At 34.0% G+C, this 26,062-nt stretch overlaps 2 protein-coding genes across 3 annotated transcripts; one reads left to right on the forward strand and one right to left on the reverse strand.

Moving 5' to 3' along the window:
* Positions 1-13,593: 13,593 nt before the first annotated feature.
* Positions 13,594-16,093, forward strand: LOC122046769 (CASP-like protein 2B1). Its single transcript, XM_042607628.1, has 3 exons — positions 13,594-13,889; positions 13,983-14,115; positions 15,633-16,093. Exons 1-3 carry the CDS (start codon positions 13,660-13,662, stop codon positions 15,894-15,896), a joined length of 627 nt encoding a protein of 208 aa, XP_042463562.1. The 5' UTR covers positions 13,594-13,659; the 3' UTR covers positions 15,897-16,093.
* Positions 16,094-16,327: 234 nt separating this feature from the next.
* Positions 16,328-22,020, reverse strand: LOC122046770 (dehydrodolichyl diphosphate synthase complex subunit nus1-like). 2 transcript variants are annotated; one of them, XM_042607629.1, is made up of 9 exons: positions 21,639-22,020; positions 21,464-21,557; positions 20,875-20,935; positions 19,121-19,171; positions 17,905-18,193; positions 17,745-17,812; positions 17,132-17,300; positions 16,934-17,030; positions 16,328-16,565 (listed from the first exon to the last, which is right to left on the reverse strand). In XM_042607629.1, exons 4-9 carry the CDS (start codon positions 19,166-19,168, stop codon positions 16,475-16,477), a joined length of 762 nt encoding a protein of 253 aa, XP_042463563.1. In that variant the 5' UTR covers positions 19,169-19,171; positions 20,875-20,935; positions 21,464-21,557; positions 21,639-22,020; the 3' UTR covers positions 16,328-16,474. The 2 variants fall into 2 exon arrangements, with proteins under 2 accessions (XP_042463563.1, XP_042463564.1); XM_042607630.1 differs by having other exon boundaries at positions 20,871-20,935.
* Positions 22,021-26,062: the final 4,042 nt, after the last annotated feature.

Consider the following 26,062-nt stretch of genomic DNA (forward strand, 5'->3'; position numbering starts at 1 on the left):
TATTAGCATAGTAATAATAAGTAGTAATTAGACTATGTCTCCCCGAAACCAGGATTTAGTCAAAGTCTTAATTTAGATTTTCAAAATGGACCTAAATTGGACCGATGCCTACTTTCCCTTCGAACGAGGATGTGTCCTCACTTAGTCACTCTCTTCCAATGACTTACCTCTACTTACCATGTGTAGAGTTACCTCCAGAATCACACATCCGAACTTCAGGAATTAAATATCTCGACCTACCAGAATCCAACATTCGGTCTTCTCCAATTGGCAATCGCACCTGACCTACAGAATCACACATCTAGTCTTCTCCAATCGGGATCGAACATTCCGACCCTTGCCAGAATCCCACATCTAGACTTTAACCTGTCGGGAATCGAACATCTCGACATGTCAGAATTACAAATCTGGTCTTCAACTAATCAGGAATCGAACATCCTGACTGGAGTTAGTCAACCCTGCACACTTGGTAACAAGTTTAGATCGCAACACGTCTAATTTTAACCTGTTTGTCAATCATCAAAACACAGGTTTGACCATTAGTGCAAATTACACCAACATACTCTACCAGAAAACCTGACTGGTCAGATACTCTCCTCATCCAAGAAGACTGGTTAGCTCTGCTCTACATAGCCAAGAAGACTAGTTGGCTCTGTTCTGGAATAGTATCAAGCGGCCATGGTCTGGGTCGGCCTGGAATAATACCGGACGACCCCTAGTCTGGGCAGCCCTAGTGTAGTGCTGAGCAGTTTTAGTCTGGATGATCCTAGTCTTGTGCTGAGCAGTAGCAAGAAAACTAGTTGGCTCTACTCTTCTTAGCCAAAAAAAAAAAAAAACTGATTGGCCGGTCGGCCAGATGATCAAATTGTCGAACGGTCAAATGGTCGACGTCATTCGATCGGCTTAAAAAGACTGTCGGTCGATTCTGATCTAAAAGAGAAGATCATTAACTCTTTTAACTTTTAACTTTGATATCTATGACAGCTTTTTAATAATTGGCGTATCAATCTCCATTTAAATGGGTTTAGAGAGACATTGAATGGGCCATTTGGCACCCAGGAAATCCATGTCCAATGTGAAGGTATAAATGAGTCCACTGTCCTACGTAATTGAAGTTTCCTTTCGTATATTTTGTTGACTCAGCAACAGTCCTGTGTGTACTACTGACGGACGCTCTTTGAAGCCACACAACGGTCCCTTCTTAAATGGGAATTGAATTCCCTTTCCTCCTGTTTTTGCCACCATAAATGCCAATCGATTCCTCTCGGACAGACCCAAATGTAATGTGATTAGTATTATTATTATTATTATTATTATTATTATTATTATTAACTGCACGTTGTCGTTGTGTCTCTGTCTGTCCTTCTCTTCGCCACCCTCCTGGAAGATTTTGTGGTGCTCAATGAACTGAGCAATTTGTCACCAGAGGCATCACACAATTCAACACAATTCAATCCTCAATCCTTATTGGACTCGAACAATGTTGTATCTGAAGCTGAGAAACTCATAGGCTAGTTAGGGCGCAAATGTAATCTTTGATTGATTAGTTTATTATCATGTGTTGGTTCAATTTATAATAGTGAAGAAAACTTATGAATTACGTTCGATAATAAATCTTTTATTAAATTTATAAATAAATAACTAACTAAAGAAGTTTGTAATATCAAATTCACGGATCAATTAAATAAAATTTTTAAATTTTTAAATTTTCAAACGATTAAATAAATTTGAATTAATAATGAACCAAGTTAAAAGCAAAGTTCAAGCTCGGCAGGAAGCTTTTACCTTTGATTTTCATCATTTGTGAATTCCTTATTTTTTTTAAAAAAAAGAGAGTGAATCATATTATATATTAAGACTGGCTTCATCTGTATTGGTATAGATTTGAGCCACGCGTAAAGATTAGATTTTGAGAGAAAGTATTCTGTCCTCGGTTTGATTGAGATTTGAATCTTTACGTAGCTCTATTCCTTACTAACCAACTCAATTATGTCCCGAAAGTGAGAAAATAAATATATTAATAGATGATAGGGAGGTGAATGAAGAATTTTCCTACACAGCATGATGTCGATTCGGTCAACATCTATATACCATCTGGACTTGGTCAAGAAAGCACAGGGTAGGAGAAGACGGGTCCAATCCGGCATGAGCTCGACGGTATTCAATGGGAGCTCGACAGTGTTTATAGAGACCTCAGCGGTATTCAATGAGAGCTCGACGGTGTTTGTCAAGAGCTTGGAGGAATTCAACGAGGGCTCGGCATATTATTCTCTGAAGAGTTCGGCGAAACACTTAAATTCATTCGTAGAGATCGGCCAAGTTGAGATTGAGTCATTAAAATACGGATAAGGACGCGGCAATTTATCAAAAGTACATTTAGATTTATGAATTGATCAAAAACTTACTATACCAAATAGAGTATTTAATTTTTATTCTTTAAATTTTACCCCTCAATTATTTGTCTATTCTTTTTCCTCTTTTTTATGTATGTAATTTCTTTTCTCTTCCCTCTATGTAATTTCTTTTCTCTTCCCTCTCTATAATGCATGCATCATCTCTTCTCTTTTCTCTCTCTTTAGGAAATATGCATGCATGCAAAGCATAATAGGGGTCTGGTATGATTCCATATGAAGCCCATGGGATTAGAGTTTAATATGTTTCTTTTGATAACATTTTAACACCTTCGGAGAAGTCGAAATATGCAATGGACGTAGAGACCTCGGATTGAACTCATTTCAGGTCCTGTAAATTTCTGAGGTTGCAAGGACTCTAATGGTGTTGTCCATTTCATATTTCGACTTTTGTGAAGGTATTAAAATATAGTCGAAAGAATCAGCTAAAACATCCCTATGTGGACCTGATATTAACCATATCAAGCTCACATTAGGTTATTTTAGCTGATTTTTTTATAACATTTTAACACCTCCGGACAAGTCAAAATATGCAATGGATGTAACCATTCGATTTCTTGCAACTTCAAAAATCCACAGGACCTTAAATGGGTGCAATATGAGGTCTCTAGATCCATCAGTGGATTTTGACCGAAATTCATTGATGGACCTAGAGACCTCATATTGATTTCAGTTTCTATAGATTTATGAGGTTTTAAGAATACTGTGATTAACATACAGTAGTTTCGAATTATCTTGACTTCACTTTACATACCATCTGAACTATTCATTCTAATATTTGATGTTAAAGAAGTAAGACTTGTGTAAAAAGAATAGCTAAAAAACATTAGGAAATCGATATGACTACACGATATGGAACTATATCAGGCCTAATGTGAGCCTGATATGGAGTCATATCATACCCAACATAGGCCTGATATGAACCATATCGGACTCATGGTTCATATCAGGCCCACATGGGGCTATTTTTGCTAATTCTTTCAACCATATCTTAACACCTCCAGACAAGTCAACATATGCAATTGATAACACCATTCGATTCCTTGCAACCTCAGAAATCCACAGGATCTGAAATGAGTCTAATTTGAGATCTCTAGGTCCATTAGTGGGGTTTGACCGAAACTCACTAATGGATCTAAAAACCTCAAATTGCACTCATTTCATTTCCTATAGATTTATGAGGTTTCAAGGAATTTAAATATGCTATCCATTGTTCATTTCGACTTTTCGGATGTGTTATAATATATTAAGAAAAAATCTCCACGATTACTATGTTGTGATTCTTATCCTTGTTGATGCATGTTTAATGTGTTATGATTCTTCCTCAAAATTCGTCAGTGAAAGAGGATCAACACCTTATGCTCCTAACCTATGTCTGCTAACTTTGGACAGCCAAAAAAAGGATCTAAAATGAACCAAAGATGTCAGTCTAAAGAAGAATTCAATAATATCATATCCATTTTCTTTTCTTTCATCTGTTGGATTGGTAGCATTACATTGTTCTATCTCAATATCTTCTCAAAGTCATCATGTGGTTATATCAATTTCCTATTTTTTTTTTAGCTATTTTTTTTTTACACAAGTTTTGCTTCTTTAGCATCATATATCAGAATGAACAATTCAGACGGCATGTAAAGTGAAGTTAAGATAATTCGAAACTATTTTATGCTAATCACTTTGCAGAGAGGCTAATTTAGCAAATGCTGCTTTACTTGTGTTACTAAAAAATTGTGTAGTAGAATAGATCTATTCACTTTCATCCCTAGTTAGAGTAATAATCAATATGTTATTGAAAGATGAACAGGAAGATTGATAATTGATGTACAACCCTAGTCAATGAGCATTGACTAGTTGTCGAGATTTGATAGGGGAAAAGAATTAACTTCTGATACATGTTTAAGGTCCAACGTGAAAATTTTTATAGATTCTTTCTTATTATATTATAACACCTCCTAGAAGTCAAAATAAATAATGTATAGCATATTTAAACTCCTTGAAATCTTATAAATCCATACGAACTTAAATGGGTGCAATCTGAGGTCTCTAGATCCATCAGTGGGGTTTGGTCAAAAACCACTAATAGACCTAGAGACCTTAGATTGCACTCATTTCAGGTCCTGTGAATTTATGAAGTTGCAAGGAATCAAATGGTGTCGTATTGAATGGTGTCATCCATTGCATATTTTGATTTATCCAGAGGTATTAAAATGTTATAAAAAAATTAGTTAAAACAATCCAACGTGTGCCTGATATGAACCATATCAGGTTCATGATTCATATGAGGCCCACATGGGGATGTTTTAGCTCATTCTTTTGACCATATTTTAACACCTTCGGAGAAGTCAAAATATGCAATGGACGACACCATTGGACTCCTTGCAATTTCAAAAATTTATAAGATCTAAAATGAATATAATCCTTGAAGGTGTTAAAATGTTATCAAAAGAAACACGTTAAACTCTGATCTCATGGACTTGATATAGAATCATATCACACCCATATTATGCTTTGCATGCATGCATATCTCCTAAAGAGAAGATGGGAGGAAAGAGAAGAGAGGATGCGTGCATTGTAGAAAGAGAAGAGAAAAGAAATTGCATGCATAAAAAAAAGGAAAAAGAATAGACAAATAATTGAGAAATAGAATGAGAAGAGTAGAAAATTAGATATGCTATTTGGTAAGAAAAATGATATGCACAAGGAAAAAAACTCAATGAAAACCTCAAGGATAGACATATAAAATAATGGAGCCCACAAAAAGTGAAATGGTGGGTCATGACTTTATGTGTCTATCCTTGAGGTTTTTATTGAGTTTTTTTCCTTGTACATATCATTACTCATTTGATAAATATCAAAGTATAATATATATATTTTGATCAATTCATAAATTTAAATACGCCTTTTAATAAATTACTGATAAGGACGATATAGTTGACTAGTTCACTAAAGGAAGGTATGTCAATTTTGAAGTGGGCTGTATTAACGAGCAATAGTTATAGGTGCGAGAAATTCGAACGGCCAACTGTGATAGTCATAAAAAATGGAAGTTTCACAGGCGTGCACCAAAAATGCAAGAAGTAACCGGTATAGGAAAAAGAGGTCTTTTTCCTCTTGTTTAAGTAAGATAACCCTATCAACAAAAATGGAAGACTCTCTTTGAGAAACACGCTACTTTTCTTCTTTAAGTTTTCAGTCAATTTTCCTCTTTCTCCATGTTGTTAATTCTGACATAAGCGTCGATGGGGCGAGCTGAACTTTGCTCAGGCGACTCTCTAACCTTTTGTCTCAATTTGGTTCCTATAGTAGTTACTGGTGACGGACATCCACGTTCAGTTCGAGGAGGAATATTTTGACAAGAGGTCAACTTGGGAGCAAACGTAAATTCACTTTTGACGGATTTATAAATAAGGGAATAGAATGATAATTAAAAGATGGTATAAACTGTAGATTTAAAAATAATAATTTAAAAAGAATTTTTATATTTATAGAAATCAATCAAATTTATATAATTAGGTGAATTTTATTTTATTTTTTTATTTATTTTACTATTGCATTCATATTCATGATTAGTTCAGTCATTCAACCAAACACGGAATCAATAATAGGCTTCTACTTCTTCGGGCTCCAAGGATAAAATACTTGGAACTAAATCACTAAAATAAGAAATTTCATAATATTTTTTTCCCGTCGTCGTTGGTGACCAAGAGACATTCAAATTTGAACTACGAATAAAGGATTTGCACTTCCTATTTACTTATTTATTTATTTATTTAGATTTCAGCCTTAGGCCTGAATTGTCCGGAGGCGGATGGTCCTCTTAAGTTTAAGTTTGCTCATCAATTAACTTCAGAAGGGTTGGTAGTCGAAAATTCCCCTTAAAATCTGCTTTTATTCTCAATTTTTTTGATTGATATTTGATCTCGTCCGGAAGTTGAGTCAGACGGAGGTTGGCTGTGTTGTCGTCGGTGTTGACGGGGTCATTGAGATGCGTCGCTGGCGTTGTACTTCCTGCGAGGGTTATCACGGGAGGATAACGGAAGACGATGACAAGGACGACGAGTTGGGAGTCTCCTGCGCACACTCAGACAAGCACCCAAGTCGTTAGAGACCCAGAACCAGGGACAAAGTCCCCGGATCATGCCCTCCGATGCTCAAGTCAAGTACTTTTCCCCCAAAAACACAGTGAAAGGACGAAAAATAAAGGACGGATATGAAAAGATGAGTGAGTGTACCTACGTAAGGGAAAAGTCTCCCTTTTTATATAGCAGTGAGTACTTCTGAAGTCTGATGAGTGTTAGGGAATGTCGGGTGTCAGGATTTGTATGGCGGTGAATGACATATGACATTTACCCATAAGTCTGAGGGGGGATCGGTGGGCAAGGAGCCCTAGACCGTTAGCATATTTCCTGACATGCGGTGATTATTCTCTAATAGGTTGTTACGATTCTCTGGCTTCATTGTCGCATAATGCGTGCTCACCTAGGTCCGTTAACCCTGGACTATATCCCTATACCTGAATACCTTGACCTGTGGGTACAGACCTGTATTCTCTGGCTTGTGTTTGTCACCCCGTATATCCAGATCTGTATGTCGAGCCCTGCATTTGCCATCCGGTAAATCCTAGTAACTCCAGACCTGTGCTTACCACCCTGCCAAACGAGACCCTCGCTGGCTGTTCCTTACGTCTCTTCCTATATGCACGACCCTGCTTTGTCTTTTATCTTGTAAGTTCTGAACCGTACGTCCCGGTTGTTGGTTGGTCCTAGGAAGATCGCACTGGTTCCACTGTACAAAAATTTTATACAAGTGTCGAACCTATTCTAACAACCTATTGTGTTCTTTAGAAATTAAATTCGGAATCGCAAACGGAACTTAACATTATTGATTCCAAATTTAACTTATCTATTCTTAATGGTTTAGACTTGGATCGCAAACGATGCTTAACATTATTGATCTAAATCCACCTATGTTATAAATTCAATTAAATATTAATTTCAAAAATTGACTTCCAGTTTAAACATGGCGAGGTACTAGGTCTTCTTGGATATGGGAGTAACCACCACTTCCTAGACAAAGCCTTTCAATGAAATCTAATATTTAATTTCTTTATATAACTCTAGGTTTAACCAAAAGGAACAATCGAATCACAAATTCGAAAAACAAAAAAAAAAAACACAAACTCGAATCACAAATTTGAAACTCTAGAATCATATGTCTCTTGTGTTTGGAATTCATACAAAGAAAAACTAGTATGATGCGGAAAATAATAACTAGTTATACCTTTCTTTGTATGCAACGACCTCTTGATCTTCTACCATATTCTTCTTCTTATCTCGGACGTTGTGTGGGTAACGATCTACCGAGATGAGAATCACCCAAACCCTTCTTTCTTCTTTACCAAGTTTTGGCCACCAAAACTCCTCCAAGGATGTAGAGGTTCGGCCACCACCACCAAGCTCCAAGGGATACTAGAAATAAAACCTCCTTTCTCTCCTTCTTCTCCTAACTTGAACCGGCCACCAACAAGAGCTCCAAGAGAGGGATGAAACCGGCCACTAAAGAAGAAGAGAAGAGGAGAAGAGCAATGGCTAGGGCTGGCCACCAACAAGGAAGAGAGGGAGGAAAATATAATAGAGTTTTTCACCCATGAAGGCGCCCCTACCCCCTCTTTTATAATCCTTGGTCTTGGCAAATAAGAAAAATTTAAATAAAACCTTCCTTATTTTCTTTGCCATGAAAAGGAAAATTTAATTGATTAAAACTAATTTCCTTTTTTTAATTATAATGGTCGGCCACCTCATAGCTCCAAACAAGGAAAGTTTTAATAACACAAGAATTAAAACTTCCTAATTTGTTTCCAGAAATTTTAAATAAAAATTTCTCTATTAATTTTTTCCTTCATGGTTGGTTATAAAAGTAAATTTTATAAATTAAAATCTTTCTTTTAAACATGTGGATGATTTCCAAAAAGGAAAGTTATCTTTAAAATTAAAATCTCCTTTTAATCTACAAATAAGAAAAGATATCAAATATTTTCTTAATCATTTGTAGAAACTTATAAAAGGAAAAATTTATAATTTTAAAACTTTCTTTTAAATCATGAACATGGTTACAAAAAAGGAAAGTTTTCTCAAAATTAAAATCTTCCTTTCAATCTACAAATAAGGAAAGATATCATATCTTTTCTTAATCTTTTGTAGAAAGCTATAAAAAGGAAAGATTTAAATTTTAAACTCTCTTTTAAAACCATGGAATCCACATAAGAAAAATTTTAAAAATTAAAACCCTTTTAATTTGATTAGGGTCGGCCACTTATGCTTGGGCTCCAAGCATTGGCCGGCCACCTACTTGGCTCATCCTATTGGTCTTGGCCGGCCCTAGCTTGGGCTCCAAGCTAGCTTGGCCGACCCCATTAAGATAGGTAGGAAGGTGGGTATAGGTGGGTATAATTCTCTATATACAAGAGGATACGATAGGGACTGAGAGGAAGAATTGGTTTTGATCTCCCGATGAAATTAAGCTTCCCGTGTTCGTCCCGAACACCCCACTTATGCTTTAGTGGAATGAATTATTATTGAACTACCGCACCAATCCCAAATTATATTTTAGGCTCCTTCTTATCATAAGTGTGTTAATCTCCCTGTGTTTAAGATGTCGGATGCCCACTAATTAATTGAGTTACTGACAACTCACTTTAATTAATATCTTAGTCCAAGAGTAGTATCACTCAACCTTATTGTCGTGTCAGACTAAGTCCGCCTGCAGGGTTTAACATGACAATCCTTATGAGCTACTCTTGGGGACATTATCAACCTAGATTACTAGGACACATTTTCCTTCTATAATCAACAACACACACTATAAGTAATATCATTTTCCAACTTATCGGGCCTATTGATTTATCGAGCTAAATCTCACCATTTGATAAGTCAAAGAAATAAATACTAAATATATGTGCTTGTTATTATATTAGGATTAAGAGCACACACTTCCATAATAAGTAAGGTCTTGTTCTTTTATTAAGTCAGTATAAAAAGAATTTATTTTAAATGGTCCTGCTCAATACACTCAGAGTGTACTAGTGTAATTTATCAGTCAAGATAAACTAATACCTAATTATACTACGACTATTCCAATGGTTTGTTCCTTTCCATCTTAGTCGTGAGCTACTGTTTATAATTTATAAGGAATTGATAACATGATCTTCTATGTGTGACACCACACACCATGTTATCTACAATATAAATTAATCGAACAACTACACTTAACTTATAAATGTATATATTTGACTAATATGATTCTTATTTCTAAGTAAATGTTTATACAAAAGCTAGGTTTTTAGTATATATTCCAACACCGGTCCACATATCTTGTTCTGCATTTCTTATCCCATAAGTCTAGACCTGTAAGCCTTAGTCCGCCTATCCTGACCTATATGTCCTGGTCCGTATATCCTGACCTGTACGTCCTGGTCCGTATATCCTGTTCTGCATGACTTATCTCATAAGTCCTGACCTGTAAGCCTTAGTCCGCCTATTCTGACCTGTATGTCCTGGTCCATATATCCTGACCTGTACGTCCTGATCCGTATATCCTGTTTTGCATGACTTATCTCATAAGTCCTGACCTGTAAGCCTTAATCCGCCTATCCTGACATGTATGTCCTGGTCCGTATATCCTGACCTGTACGTCTTGGTCCGTTTATCATGTTCTGCATGTCTTCTTGTATCCTATAAGTCCTGACCTGTTAGCCTGAGTCCGCCTATCCTGAGCTGTACATCTTAACTTCTGAGTTCCTTCTTGTCATGTAGGCCTAACCCCTGAACACCACTTATGCCCGACCTAGACCGCCCTGTGATCTGGACTTTTGACCATCACGTAGGCCGGACTTTTGACAACCATGTAAGCTGGATCTTTGACCACCACGTAGGCTTGACTTCTGACCGCCACGTGAGTTTGACTTCTGACCACCTCGTGGGGTTGACTTCTGACCTCCACGTGAGCTTGACTTCCGACCATGTCAACTAGCTGACCCCTCTATCATGCACCGTATCAATATTAAATATCTAAATTATTAATTTTTGAAAGTGGTTCCATAGTACAAAAGTCTTTTTTTTTCAATATTTTTAAATTAATCATCTATTAAAAAAATTAGTTAATTGTCCTAAACTCTCCCATCTAAAATTTTAACGTTGTCGTTAGTCCCTATATCAAAAAATATTTATTTCAACTCCCTAATTCATATCAATTTACTTAATTCACTATTTGTACATAATCTTATATAATTATACCAAATTAAATTACATATATACTTGATTTCGAATATTTTGTACCTAATAAAGTGGATTATGTACCTGCATATATATATATATATATATATATATATATATATATATATATATATATATATATAGATGATGTTGATCAATCTATTATAGATAGTATTTAATTTGATAGAAAATATATTAGATTTTAGTTTAATGATATTGAATTTAAGAGAAATTATGAATTATATCTCATTATGAACTTCTTATACCTAGATTTTACTATGTACCTAAAATTGGTGTACATAGATAATGTACTAGATTTGAGTTTAAAAAGTACTAAATTTATAAGAAATTATATTTCATTTTAGACGAATAATACATGCTTTTAAATTTTTTATACCTATATTTTGTAATAGCCTCTCAAAATATGTGTAGAGATAGTGAATTAGATGAATTAATATGGATTAGAGAGTTGAAATAAATATTCTTTGATATAGAGATTGACGGTAAAATTGAAACTTTGCATAGAGATTTTAGGAAATTTGCTTTAAAAATTTTATTTATTAATTAATCAACTCAATTCTTAAATATATCTATTCTACCTTTGTCTCGGACCTCTCCTTTTAACTTGGCCACGATACAAAATGCGATTCAAATCTAAAACAAAATCTATCGAATTTTGAATGTCTTAATTCATTTTAAGACGATTTGACTGAATCAATTATCTTAAATCAAATAAGTTTGAATAATATAAACCTCTATTCTCCATTCGGTTGGGTCATTTCTGTTATATGGTAAAAAATGATTCATGTGTTCCTCACATTTTTGTTAATTCATTTTCAGATTAAAATGAAAAAAAAAGTAAATCATAAATAATTACTAATCTTAAAGGGAAAAAAAATTAAGTATCCGATTTACTCAAATTTCATAATGATAATAGTATCCATATCAATTTTTCTATTATTATATCTAAAATTTATGGAAATAATTCATTTTATTAAATTTAGATAATTATTTTACTACATACTATATCAAATATCTTAAAATTTTCATCATCTTTAATTTTTTATTATTTTCTTCTCTTTTTTCTATTTTTTATTATTATATTTATGAAATGAGTTAAATGAGAGATTGAAAAAAATTGAGTTTAAGAGAGATTAAAAAGAAATATTATTTTATTTTTAGTATAGAAGTTTCATTCTTTAAATTTAAAAAATTACTATTTATCAAATTTAAATTTAAGGAATGGATAAGATAATTAATGAGAGGATTTTTAGTTACTTTATCTAAAATTTAAAATAAAATTTTTAATTATTTTATTTAAAATTTAAAATAAAATTTTTGAATAGAATAATTGATATGGATGGTCTATATTATATTAGGCTGATAATTTTATCTCGAGTGTCATGCATGTGAGCATGCAGCGAATTGAGAGAGAGCTTGTTTTTACTGCATGGTCGGTCATCACTACGCCAATCTGACGTCCTTGAAATCTTTTTTCTATAGAGTAAAATAAATCTCAAAATTTATAAATCATCAAAAAAAAAATATTCCAAAATATCTCTGAAAAACTACAATAATGTACTATCATGTATTTAAAATTAATTTAGAACTTACAAAGTAAAATCGTGTAAAAATTAACAAATAGTTATTACAATGGGCAGAAGAAGCTGTCAATAACTATTACAACTTGTTTAGAGTAAAATTTAAATTTGTAACAACTATATGATTACTTCTATAAGTATTTAAAATAATTTTAATAAAATTTAAATAATTTTGATGAATTCATAGATAGTATTTTGATATGCTAGTGTTCAAAAATCTTAATGTTTAAATCATAAATCTTAAACTCATCATATTTTACATATTATAATAACTACTGGGTAATTTTTATTATAAATATTAAATACTAAACCATATTAACTTTGAACACAAATATATTTGAAAATTTTAATATGTATATATAGTTATGAGAGGTAGATGAATATTTAAGTACTAGTTTTGTGTCAATATTAGGTCATTTGGTCTATCAGTCGATTTTATCTAAAATCGGTTGATGAACCAAATGACCTCAGATTGACATGAAACTAGTTCCTATCTATTTGTTTACCTCTCTTGATTATATTCATGCTCTCAAATGTCAATTTGACCTAATATATTAAGAGTGATGATTTTTTAAATACGAATTAAATTTTTAAAATATTTTCATGTTTAAAAAAATATCACTCTCAATATATTGGATCAAATTGACATTTAAGAGCATGAATATAATTAGGAGAAATAGACGATCATATAGGAACTAGTCCAAAATTGGTTGATAGACCAAATGACCTTAGATTAACATGAAACTAATTCTTATGTGTTTATCTACTTTTTTTGATATATCCACACCCTTAAATACTAATTTAACCTGATATATTGAGAGCAATGAATTTTTGAATATGAATTAAATTTTTCAAATATATTCATGTTTAAAAAATTATTATTCTCAATATACTGAGTTAAATTAACGTTTGAGGGCATAGATATAATCAAAAGAGATAGACGAATATATAGGAACTAATTTAATATCATTCCGATATCGTTTAGTCCTTCAATCAAATTTATCTAAAATTGACTTTAATAAAAATAATAATAAATTAGTCGATTGATTTATTTTAAAATTCAGTATTTTAACATAAAATAAAATCAATTCTAACTAATTAAAAAAAATCAAGAGTTAAAATAGGAAATAGAGACATGATTAGATAATTTTAAAATTACTCTACGTGATTCAGTCCAAATTTAAAGAAAAAATATTGAAAGAAAGTTTTTTTTTAAGGGCGCTTTTGATGGTTTATAAAATTTGAGACGCGCTTTGTTTTTATTTTTTTATTTTATTTATTTTTTTATTTATTTTGCTGTATAAACTCCGAGCTCGGTCCTTGCTCCTCGGCCGTCTTCTTCAGGATTTCAGAGTCAATAAAGAAAGAAAGAAAGAAATGTCGCCTGTAGGCGGAGTTGAAGTGAGCCCCGGAACTGTGGCCGTGTACTACGGCGGCGGGAAACTGAGAGCCACGGAGAGGAGGCTGCAGGTGGCAGAGTTCGCCCTGAGGTGCGCGATCACTGTCTTTGGGGTTCTCACTGCCGCCCTGACTGGGTCCAACTCCCAGACCAGGGAGTTCTTCTCGCTGCAGAGGAAGGCCAGGTTCACTGATATGAAGGCTCTAGTGTAAGCCCTCGTCTTCTTCCTTTCCTCTTTCCTCTTTCCTATTCTGTTCTTCTCGTTGTAGAAGCATCTCTCGACTGTTTCCATGATGCACAGGTTCTTGGTGGTGACGACTGGAGTTGTTGCAGGGTTTAGCCTGATCCATCTCATCAGGTGTGTGTTGAGCATGGCCAAGGGGAGTGTGCTCCTGAACATGCCCCTTGCTTGGGCCATCTTCTCTGTCGATCAGGTGACTCAGTTAACTCAAGTTTGGTAACATGAATTAGGAGATCTAGTAGAAATCACTTCCTACCAGTATATTTTGAAATCTCGAACCGTACTAAGCGAAATCACTCCGATAAATACCAAAACTCAATATCATTTCAAAATCTCAAATTGTGCCATAGTTTTGATCTTTTGCCTGAAAAGATACCATTTGGATATCATACCTATGCTTCGATGCATAGTGTAGATGACAGATTAGAAGTTAAAAAGAGGACAACTAGTTTTAGTAATTTATCAGAATATATGTTTCGGCGGATTTGCCTGTATGATACAAGATTTAAAACTATGTTCAATATAGACCATGTCTATTTGTTATGCTTCAATCGAAAGAAAGGGAAGTCTTGGCGCAACTGTAAAATTGTTGCTGTGTGACCTTGAGGTCACATATTTGAATCACAAAAACGGTCTCTCTAATGTAGGATAAGACTACATACAATAAATCAAATGTGATCCAATCCTTTTTGAACCCATCTTAGCATAAGTTTGATGCATCATATTGACCTTTAATTTCAATCTACTATTAGCATCATGCGTTAAAATTTCGATAAGATACCGAAACAATATCGTTTTAAACCTTTTGCATACCAAGGTTGTTTGTTCAGTTATAAACATCACGTGCTACTAAGCTTCTTGTAGTAGCAGCAAAACACAATTAAAATCATTTCAAGGGTGCTTGAATTAATGAAAAAACAAGCTTCAGCCTGTGCATTTTGGTGTAAATCCTGCATATTTATCTGTCAGTATCAAGTTTGAGGTAGAAGGGGAGCTTGACACAATGATAAATTTGGGGCTATGTGATCTTATGGTCACTGGTTTTGCAACGCAGAATAAGACTATTTACAATAGATTCAATGCATTACTAAAAATTTTGTATATGGGACTGTCCTTTTTATGAAGCTTGAGGTAGCAAATGTTTAGGCCTCTAATTAATGAGTTATAGTGTTGGTTGTTGTCTAATGAAAACCTCAACCAAGATTGAATGTAATTCAGTGCATCATGCATTTACTGAGTAGTTCTGCAGAGCCAAGCGCCTTTATTGTTCATTTACTGCTTTGTGTCTCTTACCCATGTGAAGGTGCATTTATGTTCTGTAGATTTCCAAAAAATTCAAACACTATTCTGTTCTTCATACTTTAATGCATTGAATGCCATTCTAGCAGTGTTAGAACAAGATCCAGAAGTATAATAAATAGGGAAGAACAACTATGACTTTTGTTGACTAACCAATTCTAAATGCGATCGTAATTGTGTTCGCTCCGTTGGATTATTAATACCATGTTTATATGTCAAATAATTATGTATTGCGGATTGTCATATTAGGTTAAACTCAATTAAAGGTGTAGTTAATTGAGATTTTGAATATTTTGGTTTTAATGTATCTAATATGGTACGGCCCTTTATGTATATTGTTTATTGCTTATCCTAATTATGTTCTTATTTCAACACCCTCCGCTCATTGCCCCGCAACGTCATCTCCTTCAGGCAATGGCATATCTGACCTTGGCTGCGGTTTCGGCAACAATGCAAGCGTCGATGCTTGGGAAATTCGGCCAGCCGGAGCTGCAGTGGATGAAGATCTGCGATCTTTATACGAAGTTCTGCAAGCGAGGAGAGGTAGGCCTTGTTTGTGCTGTCCTGGTCTGCATCTGTATGGTCACTGTCTCCTCCATGTCGGCCTTCAACCTCTTTCGCTTGTATGGCAAATTGAAAGGCAGCAAGAGCAACGATAGTACTACTAGTTGGTAAGAGATGCAAGCATTGCTCTCAATCCTTCAACTTCATGGCTAGCAAACATAGTGTAGTTGTTCTACTTTGAGACTTGTAAAATTGTAATAAATGTGGAGACCTTGGTGTGTTGATGGCATCTTCAATGCTAGCGTTAGCAACTCATATCCTGCTCAGTGTTATTTAATTCATTGGGAAGGTTTATTGTCAAATTAAAATTGTTTTTGTTATTTTTTTAATAATCTGAAATAAAAAAAAAGAAATCAAATCATCAATAATTATTTCAACATCTTGATTCATTTTAAATTCGTTTTAACTTGGTTATTATCAAATAAGCTTAACAATACAAATTATTTAAAAATAAATATTGGGATAACACTTGAGGTACCAACATAATTGGATCAACCAATATTCAAGATACATTCTGCATACTGATGAAGAAGAGTTGAAACTTACCTCAACTTGGCAACACCAAGAAAATTTATGGATTCAAAATATGATCTGATAGTTACACCTTCCAAACTTTAGTAACAAAGTTAATATGGATAAATACTTAAGTGTGTCATAAGTTTAACTATTTTTACATTTACAATGTGCAACTACTTGCCATAGTTCTGGTTCTTCTTTGAAAAGTCGTACAGAGCCCTCGCGAGAGAACCGTAGTTCATGAACCTCAGGGAACCCATATGACTAAAAAAGACAGTAAAAAATTCATTCAGGTCAGTGGATAGAGGAGAGGTAAGTAGAAAATATTAGACGATTCTGATTTGCCTTGAAAATTTGAAAATCAATTAGCTACATAAAAGCAAAAGTCACGGAAATTGAAGGTCATAAATCAATCTTCCATCAAGTATCTAGAACATGCTCAAACAGTTAAGTATGAGGCCAGTGCAACACAGAATAACAATGGCAAGGAACTAATTTGCTTCTTCAGGCCTTTCCTTACACAAACCGATCGATAAAATTCAAAAAATAAACATGAAATTCAAGACCAAGCAACAGTAGATAGAAAAATAGATACAAACGATTATAGCTCAAAACATGAAAGTGAAACTTACATGATCTCTGTGTAGCGCAATCTCCATGGAGGAAAACCTAAATGGCATCTGGCAGGTCCATAGACAAGGAGAAGTTCAGGGTCAGGTCCTTTGTAGCCTAAGACAAAATTCTAATATAAATCCTTCCACTCAAACAGTAAAATTGAAAAGAGAAAAAATGATTTAAAAAAAATGTGCATTTACTGTGGAAATGCATACCTATTGCTTCTAGGGCGTTGGATACTTGAGATTCCGAGAAGGTTGGTTTTGTCCCGTTGCATCTTAAAGAATCATCTTTCATGTATTTAGAAATCAGAAAATTAGCTGCTTTAGCGATCCCTTCTTTGCCATCAGATAAGGAAAGTATCTCGACAGTCATCTTTGACATCTGAAAACATGAATCTATGTTCTTTACATCTTCAATCTAAATGATTGAACAATGGCTATCATTTATAAGTATGATGGTGATGAGAGTAATCTCCAATTCAAATAAGATCTTGCATGTGACACATAAGAAACTTTCATCCGTGCAGTCAGTCAGTCATGCAACACTTACACAATCCTCGATAGCTGCTAACTGTTGCACTGCCTAAAATGAAAGTTTTGTCCATGTGTTCAACAAAGGATAGCCCGGTGCACGAAGCTTCCGCCATACGGGATCCCGGGGAAGGATCCATTGTACGCAGCCTTACCATATTTTTTGCAAGATGCTGTTTCCAGGATTCGAACCCATGACTTTTTGGTCACATGGCAACAACTTTACCGTTGCGCCAAGGCTCCCCTTCGTCCATGTGTTCAACAAAGGAACAAAATATTCTCATTCATAACTCACCTTGCATTCTCTCAAACTTGTATTTGTCATGCTCTTAAAATCATTTCCAATAGTTCTCTTCAACACACCTTCATAAAGGAATCAATATTTAAATAGGTTAATAATATAACAGGATAACAGTATATTTGGATATTAAGATTGATCTTATGCGTATATGTACCTTGCAAGTCATAAAGTGTGATACATTTGACATCAATAGATGATAGCCAGGATAGAAGTTTCTGGGTCTTTGTTATATCTTCTGCTTCTTCACTGTCAACAACAATAGCCAGACAGTTTAGATTGTTCAACTTTAGATTTTGGTACTTCCTTAGCAATCCAGTTGAGATGATGCTGGAAAGTAGCAAATGATTCAGGAAACAGACCATGTCCACTAGACTGACCACAAGATGCAATAAGTACCAACAAAACCCCAATATCCACTTCAAAATAATAGATGACTGGAATTTCTGGCCAAGAGACAAAGAAGCAATATTTAGCAAAGCCTAGTGAAGAAAATAAACAAGAAATAGAATGAAACGAATAGAGGATACTCTACCTCGGTATTTGATATTCAACTCCCAAAGGAAATATTGAATTTGACAGATAAAAAAAATCTATTTATTTCAATTGAAAGAAGACTAATGCATTTCACTTCAACTCCATAGGTTAAGTAGTTGATTAAAAGTGCTTCTATTGCACGGGAAAAATAACATAAAGCAATTATGCTAAACATAGATGCATTTGAACAAGACCTTCAACAAGACATCTACTATACGGGAAATTATTTGAAATACAGTTTCACAAAATAAACAAGAAATGTACCAACCACTTAAAAAACTTGCCACTACAACTCGAACTGAGTTTAGAAAAAAGATTGAAAATGCAACGGTTGCACTAAAAAATAGAAGATGCCTAGGATAAAGATTAACTATCTGAACAAAGCATTAAAAACTACGCATACGCTTTATGGGGATGGGACATTTTCTGATAGATAACTTCTTAAACTAAAACAGAAATTGTGAACAAATAATTCACTTAAACAAAAAACAAACTTAGAGTTTGCTTTTCAACACGGGTTGGAGACTGCTTTGACAACCTCTAAGATAAAACTCAATAAGGAGCAGTTTGTTGACTCAATGCAGTACAATAGAGTTTGAAGGCCTTTCATCAAAAATAGTGAAATAAACTATTCCCCCCTAAGAAACAGAGCGTTTAGAAACAACTAAGGGTCTTCGGGCTAGGAACATTACCTTATCCTGAGACATTAAATTCAATGCCGAAGCATCAAAAACTAATTCAACTCCAAGATTAAGGAGTGAAGAGCATAAACAACCACATAGGAACTAGAGCACTTAACAATAAAATCACTAAATTGTAACAATGAGATTCCTGACCTGTACAGGAGGAGCTAAGGCCCGTGTGATCCCATGAGCCAAATACATTGCCTGCAAAAGCACAAATGGCGTTAATATCCTCCAAAGAGAAGCTAAAACAACAAAATCCATTGAAACTTCAAAATAAAGATTAAAAAACTGGTTAAACTAAGCTATTCGATTGGAACCATGGTTCGTCGAACAGCCAGAACGGGCGTTCCGGCACGGGAATGCCTTACCGGTAAATAACGTCAGCTTCTGTGGAACAACGTTCTTGGGCGTTATATAACGGAAAAAACGGTTGGAACGAAACGGATCGTAACGGTGATGATTGTCACCGGAGGAATCGGATAACAACAACGTCGGAAGCGCTCCCGGCGTGGCCTGATCAAGCAGGTCACGGATGGACACGATAGCGCGAGCGATCGCTAGAAGGGGGCGGCGATTTAGATTTAGGGGCGGGCGCGGGAGAAGGCTTGAGATTGGTTAATAGAAACTTAGAACTTAGGTCTGGATAAATAAATATAGGTTTATATTTTCAATCATCTCTTAACTGAAATAGGATTGTTAAAGTAAATTTTTCTCAAAACCTAATTGATATATCGATAAATTAGAGAAAAATCCTCAATCACAGTTTTAACTTTACTTGCAGTCCTTATGTCTAAAAAACATTATTTTCACTCTCTGCATGCAAAGTTTCATTTGCTTCAACTCCCTCATGCAAATATCGTTACCTAATTGCCCTTCAGATTTTTGTAGGTACAAAAAGTACAAAAATGAGTATAATTCCTCTTAAATTCAACACTTTAAACTAGAATTCAGTATATTTTTATCAAAATTCTTTTTATCAAAATTCAGCACTTTAAACTAGAATCCAGTATATTTCTATCAAAATTGCTCCCTCATATTTTTTAGGTATAAAAAATCTAAAAATAAGTATAATTCTTCTTAAATTTAGCACTTTAAACTAGATTCCAGTATATTTTCTATCAAATTGAACATGCTTGCTCTGATACCACTAATTTGTCAATCCCCGGGTGAGTCCCTACCGAAAAATTTCAACAACATTTCCCCTATACCGGTAACAATCTAAAGCAATCAATACATATAATATATCCATACAACCATCAGCCTACACGACTGGAACAAAATTAGAAACAACCACGCAGTTAATATACACAACCTACCCGGCTAGACAAAAATGAAAGAAAAACTACCACGTAGTTAATATTCACTAACAGCCCACACAACTGCACAGAAAACACAGCGGAATAACGGAAAGAAAATCCGCAAATGCAAAGTCCACAAAAAAAAACATCACAGATACAAAGCCCACGATACAAGTATTAAAACATAGTTAGTTCTCACAACACTAAATCCAAAGAATACGAAATGCCAGTAAAGAGAAACAAAACCAATAAGAGTCCTTAGATATAATGTGGGAAGTGGGACCGGCTGGCAATATACTCCAAGCAACTCCATATCAACACATACCCAACACGTGTATACTCAACAACAATACGCATGATTAACACGCTAACCGAATAAACTGGGCATCCCTATGATACAAACTCTACATGTGCATATGTAGAGAGTCCAGATATCAAGAGTCGAGACTGTAGCGAATTAAACAAGATTATATCAAAGGTCAAACAGAAGTGACAAGCAGGAAAGAAACAAATATACAGATTTAAGGTATTGCAACCTAAACATCCAAATATAACCATGCTTTAAAGTTCAAAGAACTAAATAGGAAATAAGAAAGAAATACCCGCCTCGAGATATCTCGTATCAATAGAACCACCCACGTCACGTTGCTCGGCTCCGATCAAGGTCCTGTGTCACATATACAATTTATGTAATATATATATATACACACTACACATAAACGAATCACCTACCAATAAATAATTAACTCCAAAAGAACCGCTAATCATGGTTACAGCTCCCTTTTTTTTAACAAAACCATATTAAATTTACATTCTAACCTAAACCATCCAATATCCAAATTCCCATTAGATCCTTAACTATCCCTAATCCTTCTATGATCACCTAGCACGAAGCAAACTTATACATCACAGAATACATTTTCAGATTAGGTTTATCTACATTTACAACCTTCAATTACCCAACCTAGCACCTCTTGTTATCCTTGTTATCCATTCCCGATCCCACAGAACCTTCAGCAATTAAACAGAACACTGTCTGCCAATTACTGTTAAAATTCCAGATCAATTAACATACAGAGATTCCACTGTTTACAATCTATTGGATACACTGATCGGCCAAGAGGGAAGAACAAGAATTCAACCAGAGAAACTATTCGTCACTAAAGAATCCAGCAAGAAAAATAGCACTCATTACCTCTTCCACTTCAATCGCTGGTGTTGATCACAGATCCGACGAAGGAGACGATCCCCAAAAGAAGCTGTGGTGGCCGGAACCAAAACACCAATCTCTGCTTCCCAGAAAAACCACCCGAATCAACACTAGAAAGAGGATCAGAAGCTCGAATTCACGACCGAAATTAACCGCTTACCTCCAAAAATCACGGCTAGGGCATGATCTGTTCTTGCCGACGAACAGAGAAGGAGATCGGGAAGAAGACAGTGGTTGTTAACTCACCCAATCGGTCGACGCTAACCAGATCCAACGCCGGTGCCCTCGATTCCCTTCCGACAGCAGGCGAAATCGATGGATCGGAGATCCGTCGCTGCTGTTTGCCGAGACCAAAGAAGAGGGAAAGGTCGGGAAGAAGGGCTCGGTTGTAGCTATCCCCTTCCCCTCAACGCTCCAAGATCTGCTCCTCGCCGGCGACACCGAGAGAGGAAGAAGAGAATCGCCGATCGTCGGGACAGCCGTCGGCGTAGGGCGTTCGCGCGAGAGAGGAAGGAAACAGATCGGGTCGGGTTAGCCGTTAGTGTGCGCGAGAGAGAAGGGATATAAGTTGAGAGAAAACGGGTTATCGGGTTCGGGGGAGTGAGGGAATTCCTATTAACATAGTCCACTTAGGGTGTGTTTAGTTCAAGTTATCATGTATAATCTTGGTTATGTGATTACTAATCACATAACCAAGGTTATAGTGAATAAAACATAACCAAATGTTGTTTGGTTCAACCTAGGTAATGCAACAAAAACTTATTTGTTTAAAATTTTTAATGAATACCTTAATTTAATATTTTACCGTATTATCCTCAGTTACAAAACCAACTATACATAATAATAATATTATTATTATTATTATTTATTTTTTTATATTTTTTTACTTTTCTTTTTTCTGTATATTTTTTTACTTTTTTATGTGTTTTTTTATTTTTTAATGTTTTTATATTTTTTTATATTATTTATATTTATATTTTTTATTTTTTTACATTTTTAAATTTAAATTTTTATTTATTTATTTTATTTTTAAAATTATTTTTTAAAAAAAAAATTTAATTTTTTTTTAAAATTTAATTTTTTTTTAAAATTTTAATTTTTTTTAAAATTTTTTATTTTTTATTTTTTATTTTTTATTTTTAAAATATATATTTTTTTAAAAAATTTATTTTTTTAAATTATTTATTTTAAAAAAATAATAAATTTCAAAATTTTAAATTTTTTAAAACATTTTTTTAATATTTTTTTACATTTTTTCTCTTTTTTTTTCATGTTTTTTCTTATCGGAGGGTATTTTTGGTAAAAAAAATTCGTTAACCCCGGAATCAAGAAAAACCTTAGTTTTCTGAGGTTTTCCGATTTCGGGCTGCATGACCTTTTTGCTGACGTGTCGGGCATGAAACATTAATCGGAAATCATCGAATACCTAAACCAAACAAGATTTTTGTTGATAACTTTGGATGGATAACCAAGGTTATCAAGAATAACCCCGAACCAAACGCACCCTTAGGGTTAAGAAAATTAAACCCTAACTAGCTTCTCAAATAAATTCAGGTGACACGTATTTGTAAATAGGCCTCCATTTCTATCCTCGTGAAATTAGGCATACGATCTCCGTAAAAATTCAGAAAAAATTTTAAAAGTTTCTAAAAATTTACACATGCTTATTTCTTCAACAACACATTTTATTATTATTATTATTATTATTTATTTAAATTCGCATATCTTACATTCTCCCCATTAATAAAAATTTGGTCTCCAAATTTACCACTACCCTCAAAAAATAAGTAGTAGATAAACTTATTCTAATTACTACTACCCTCAAAAAGCAAGAAGTAGTAGATAAATTTATTCTAGTTACTGAAATAAATTTTACTCACCTTCAGTAAACAGGTGTGGGTAACTAGTTTGCATCTTATCTTCCAACTCCCAAGTGACTTCTTCATCTGAGTGGTGCCACCATCCAACCTTGACCAGTCGAATTGTCTTATTCCGCAACTGGCGTTCTTTGCGGTCCAAAATTCGAACTGGAATCTCCTCATAAGATATATTTGGCTGAAGTACAACTAATACATCTGTGAGAATATGCGAAGATTGTGGTACGTATCTCCTCAACATAGACACATGGAATACATCATGCACCCCGGTAAGTGATGGTGGTAGCGCCAGTCGATTCGCCACCTCACCTATCCTCTCGAGGATCTGGAAGGGTCCAATATAGCGAGGTGCTAACTTACCCTTCAACTCAAACCTTTTTTACTCCTTTTGTAGGGGATACCCGTAAAAATACATGATCACCATCAAAAAACTCTAAAGGTCTTCGTCTCCGATCCGCATAACTCTTCTGTCGATCCTGAGCTTCTGACAACCTGCGTATGATAGTACGAATCATTTCTACATCACGCTGAAGGCTCTGTGGCCCCAAAATCTGTGATTCCCCAACTTCTTCCCACAAGGTGGGAGATCTACATGCTCAATTTAATATATTGAATTCTAGTTTAATGTGCTGAATTTAAGAAAAATTATACTCATTTTTGTACTTTTTATATCTGAAAATATCAGGGGCAATTAGGTAAATTAGTATCTATTATATTTTACTAGGGAGTGGAACCAAAGATTTTGGTTAATGGGGACTGCATGCAAAGTTGAGTTTATGATTAAGGACTGCTTGCAAATTTACCCTTGATATATAATATTAAAATATATTAAAAATTTATTTTAAATTTTTAAAAATATAAAAAATCTATATGATCATATAAATTTATTTCTTATTAATTATATTATTATTCTAAATAAATTTAATTATATTAAATTTTAATTAATTTTAAAACGTGTTTCACATAACTAAACTTGATAAATAAATAAATAAATAAATAAATTCTAATGATACGTTCGGCGTAGATCGATGCCCAACGTATCATTATTGTGTGTATATATACAAAAGATGTTATGCTCATTGCGCAATGTGCACATGTGTGTCGTTGTGCGGTGTGCAATATATTTTTTTTTAGGATTTAGTTGTTTATGGTTAAGGCTGTAAATGAACCAAGCCTATGTGGACAAACTTGGTGTTTAGTTTGGAAAGAGCTTATTTATGTTTATTCAATATATATGAGATTAATTAAACAAACAAGCTTGAACAGCTTGTTAAGATAAACAAATAAGTATGAACATATATGTGTTCAGCTCGTTAACGTTTGTGAACAATATTCATGAACAACATTCATGAACAATGTTCACGAACCATATTCATTAATAAAACTCTTTTCAATATGCTAAATAAATAATAAAATAAATAAATAAATTTAAATTATCAAGCTTAATAACCAATCAAACAAGTAAAAGTTTTAAACAATTAAACAAATTTAAATTGAGAGATCGATAACACTTAAATGAACCAAGCTTGAACCAAGCTTAAGCCAAGCTTGAATTGAGAGCTCGATAACATCTAAACGAATTAAGTTCAAGCTAAGCTTCAATCAAGCTCATAAAAAATAAATCAAGTTAAGCTTGAACAATCATTCAAAAGCTTGGTTCATTTTAAGCTTGACTCGACTCAGCTCGGCTACCTTATCAAACAAGCTTGAACACCCCAAAGTTTGGTTCGGCTCGGCTTGTTTAATCTCTATTTGTAGTTTTGATTTTAGGGTTTACGACTTAAGATATAGTGTTAAGTCTAAACAAATTACTAAATAAGATGTGTGGCATACCATTCCTCTAGAAGAATTTGGATATAATTATCAGCTTTTTATCAAACCCTGTAAATAAGTTTTTGAAATACCCAAATCACGTACCATAGTTTCAAAATTACCAAATCACGTATCCACTTTCTGTTTTACCCTCATCCTCAAATCAATTCGATTGGAAAAAAAATCATTGGACTAATTTTTTCTACGGTCGAATTGATTTTTTTTCTGTGTGTTCGAAAAATCCATTAGTCGGTTTCGACCAAAACCATTAAATAGACCTAGAGATCTCGGAATGACATAAAATCAATTCTTATGTGTTTGTTTAGTTTCCCTGATTGTAAAAATGCTATCAAACATAAATTTGACCTAATATATTGAGAGCAATGATTTTTTGAATATGAATTAATTTTTCAAACATATTCATGTTTAAAAAATCACTGCTCTTAATATGTTAGATCAAATTGATGAGTGAGAATATGAATATAATTATAAGAACTAGAAGAATTCATCAGATCTGGTTTCACTTCATTCCGAACTCTCTAAGTTCATTAATCAATTTTGGCCAAATAAACTTAAATTGATTTTATTTAGGTTCATTCGGTCATAGTTTTAAAAAAATCACTGCTCTCAATATATTACGTCAAATTGATGTTTGATAGTATTTTTACAATTAAGAGAACTAAACGAAAACATATAAATTGGTTTCGTGTCATTCTGAGGTCTCTAGGTCCATCAACCAATTTTGGCTAAAACTGACTGATGGACCTAGAGACCTCAAAATGATATGAAATCAATTTCTATGTGTTCATCTAGTTTTCCTGATTATAAAAATGCTATCAAATATCAATTTAACCTAATATATTAAAAGTAGTAATTTTTTGAACATGAATGCATC

This window comes from Zingiber officinale, chromosome 2B (assembly GCF_018446385.1).
Source record: "Zingiber officinale cultivar Zhangliang chromosome 2B, Zo_v1.1, whole genome shotgun sequence".
In the NCBI taxonomy this organism is placed as follows: domain Eukaryota; kingdom Viridiplantae; phylum Streptophyta; class Magnoliopsida; order Zingiberales; family Zingiberaceae; genus Zingiber; species Zingiber officinale.

Coding starts and splice junctions, on each gene's coding strand:
- LOC122046769 (XM_042607628.1), top strand. CDS start 13,660: ATGTCGCCTGTAGGCGGAGTTGAAGTGAGCCCCGGAACTGTGGCCGTG. Junction 13,890..13,982: donor ACTGATATGAAGGCTCTAGT/GTAAGCCCTCGT, acceptor CATGATGCACAG/GTTCTTGGTGGTGACGACTG. Junction 14,116..15,632: donor CCATCTTCTCTGTCGATCAG/GTGACTCAGTTA, acceptor CATCTCCTTCAG/GCAATGGCATATCTGACCTT.
- LOC122046770 (XM_042607629.1), bottom strand. CDS start 19,168: ATGTATTTGGCTCATGGGATCACACGGGCCTTAGCTCCTCCTGTACAG. Junction 17,301..17,744: donor CAAGTTTGAGAGAATGCAAG/GTGAGTTATGAA, acceptor TCATGTTTTCAG/ATGTCAAAGATGACTGTCGA. Junction 16,566..16,933: donor TTGCGCTACACAGAGATCAT/GTAAGTTTCACT, acceptor TGTCTTTTTTAG/TCATATGGGTTCCCTGAGGT.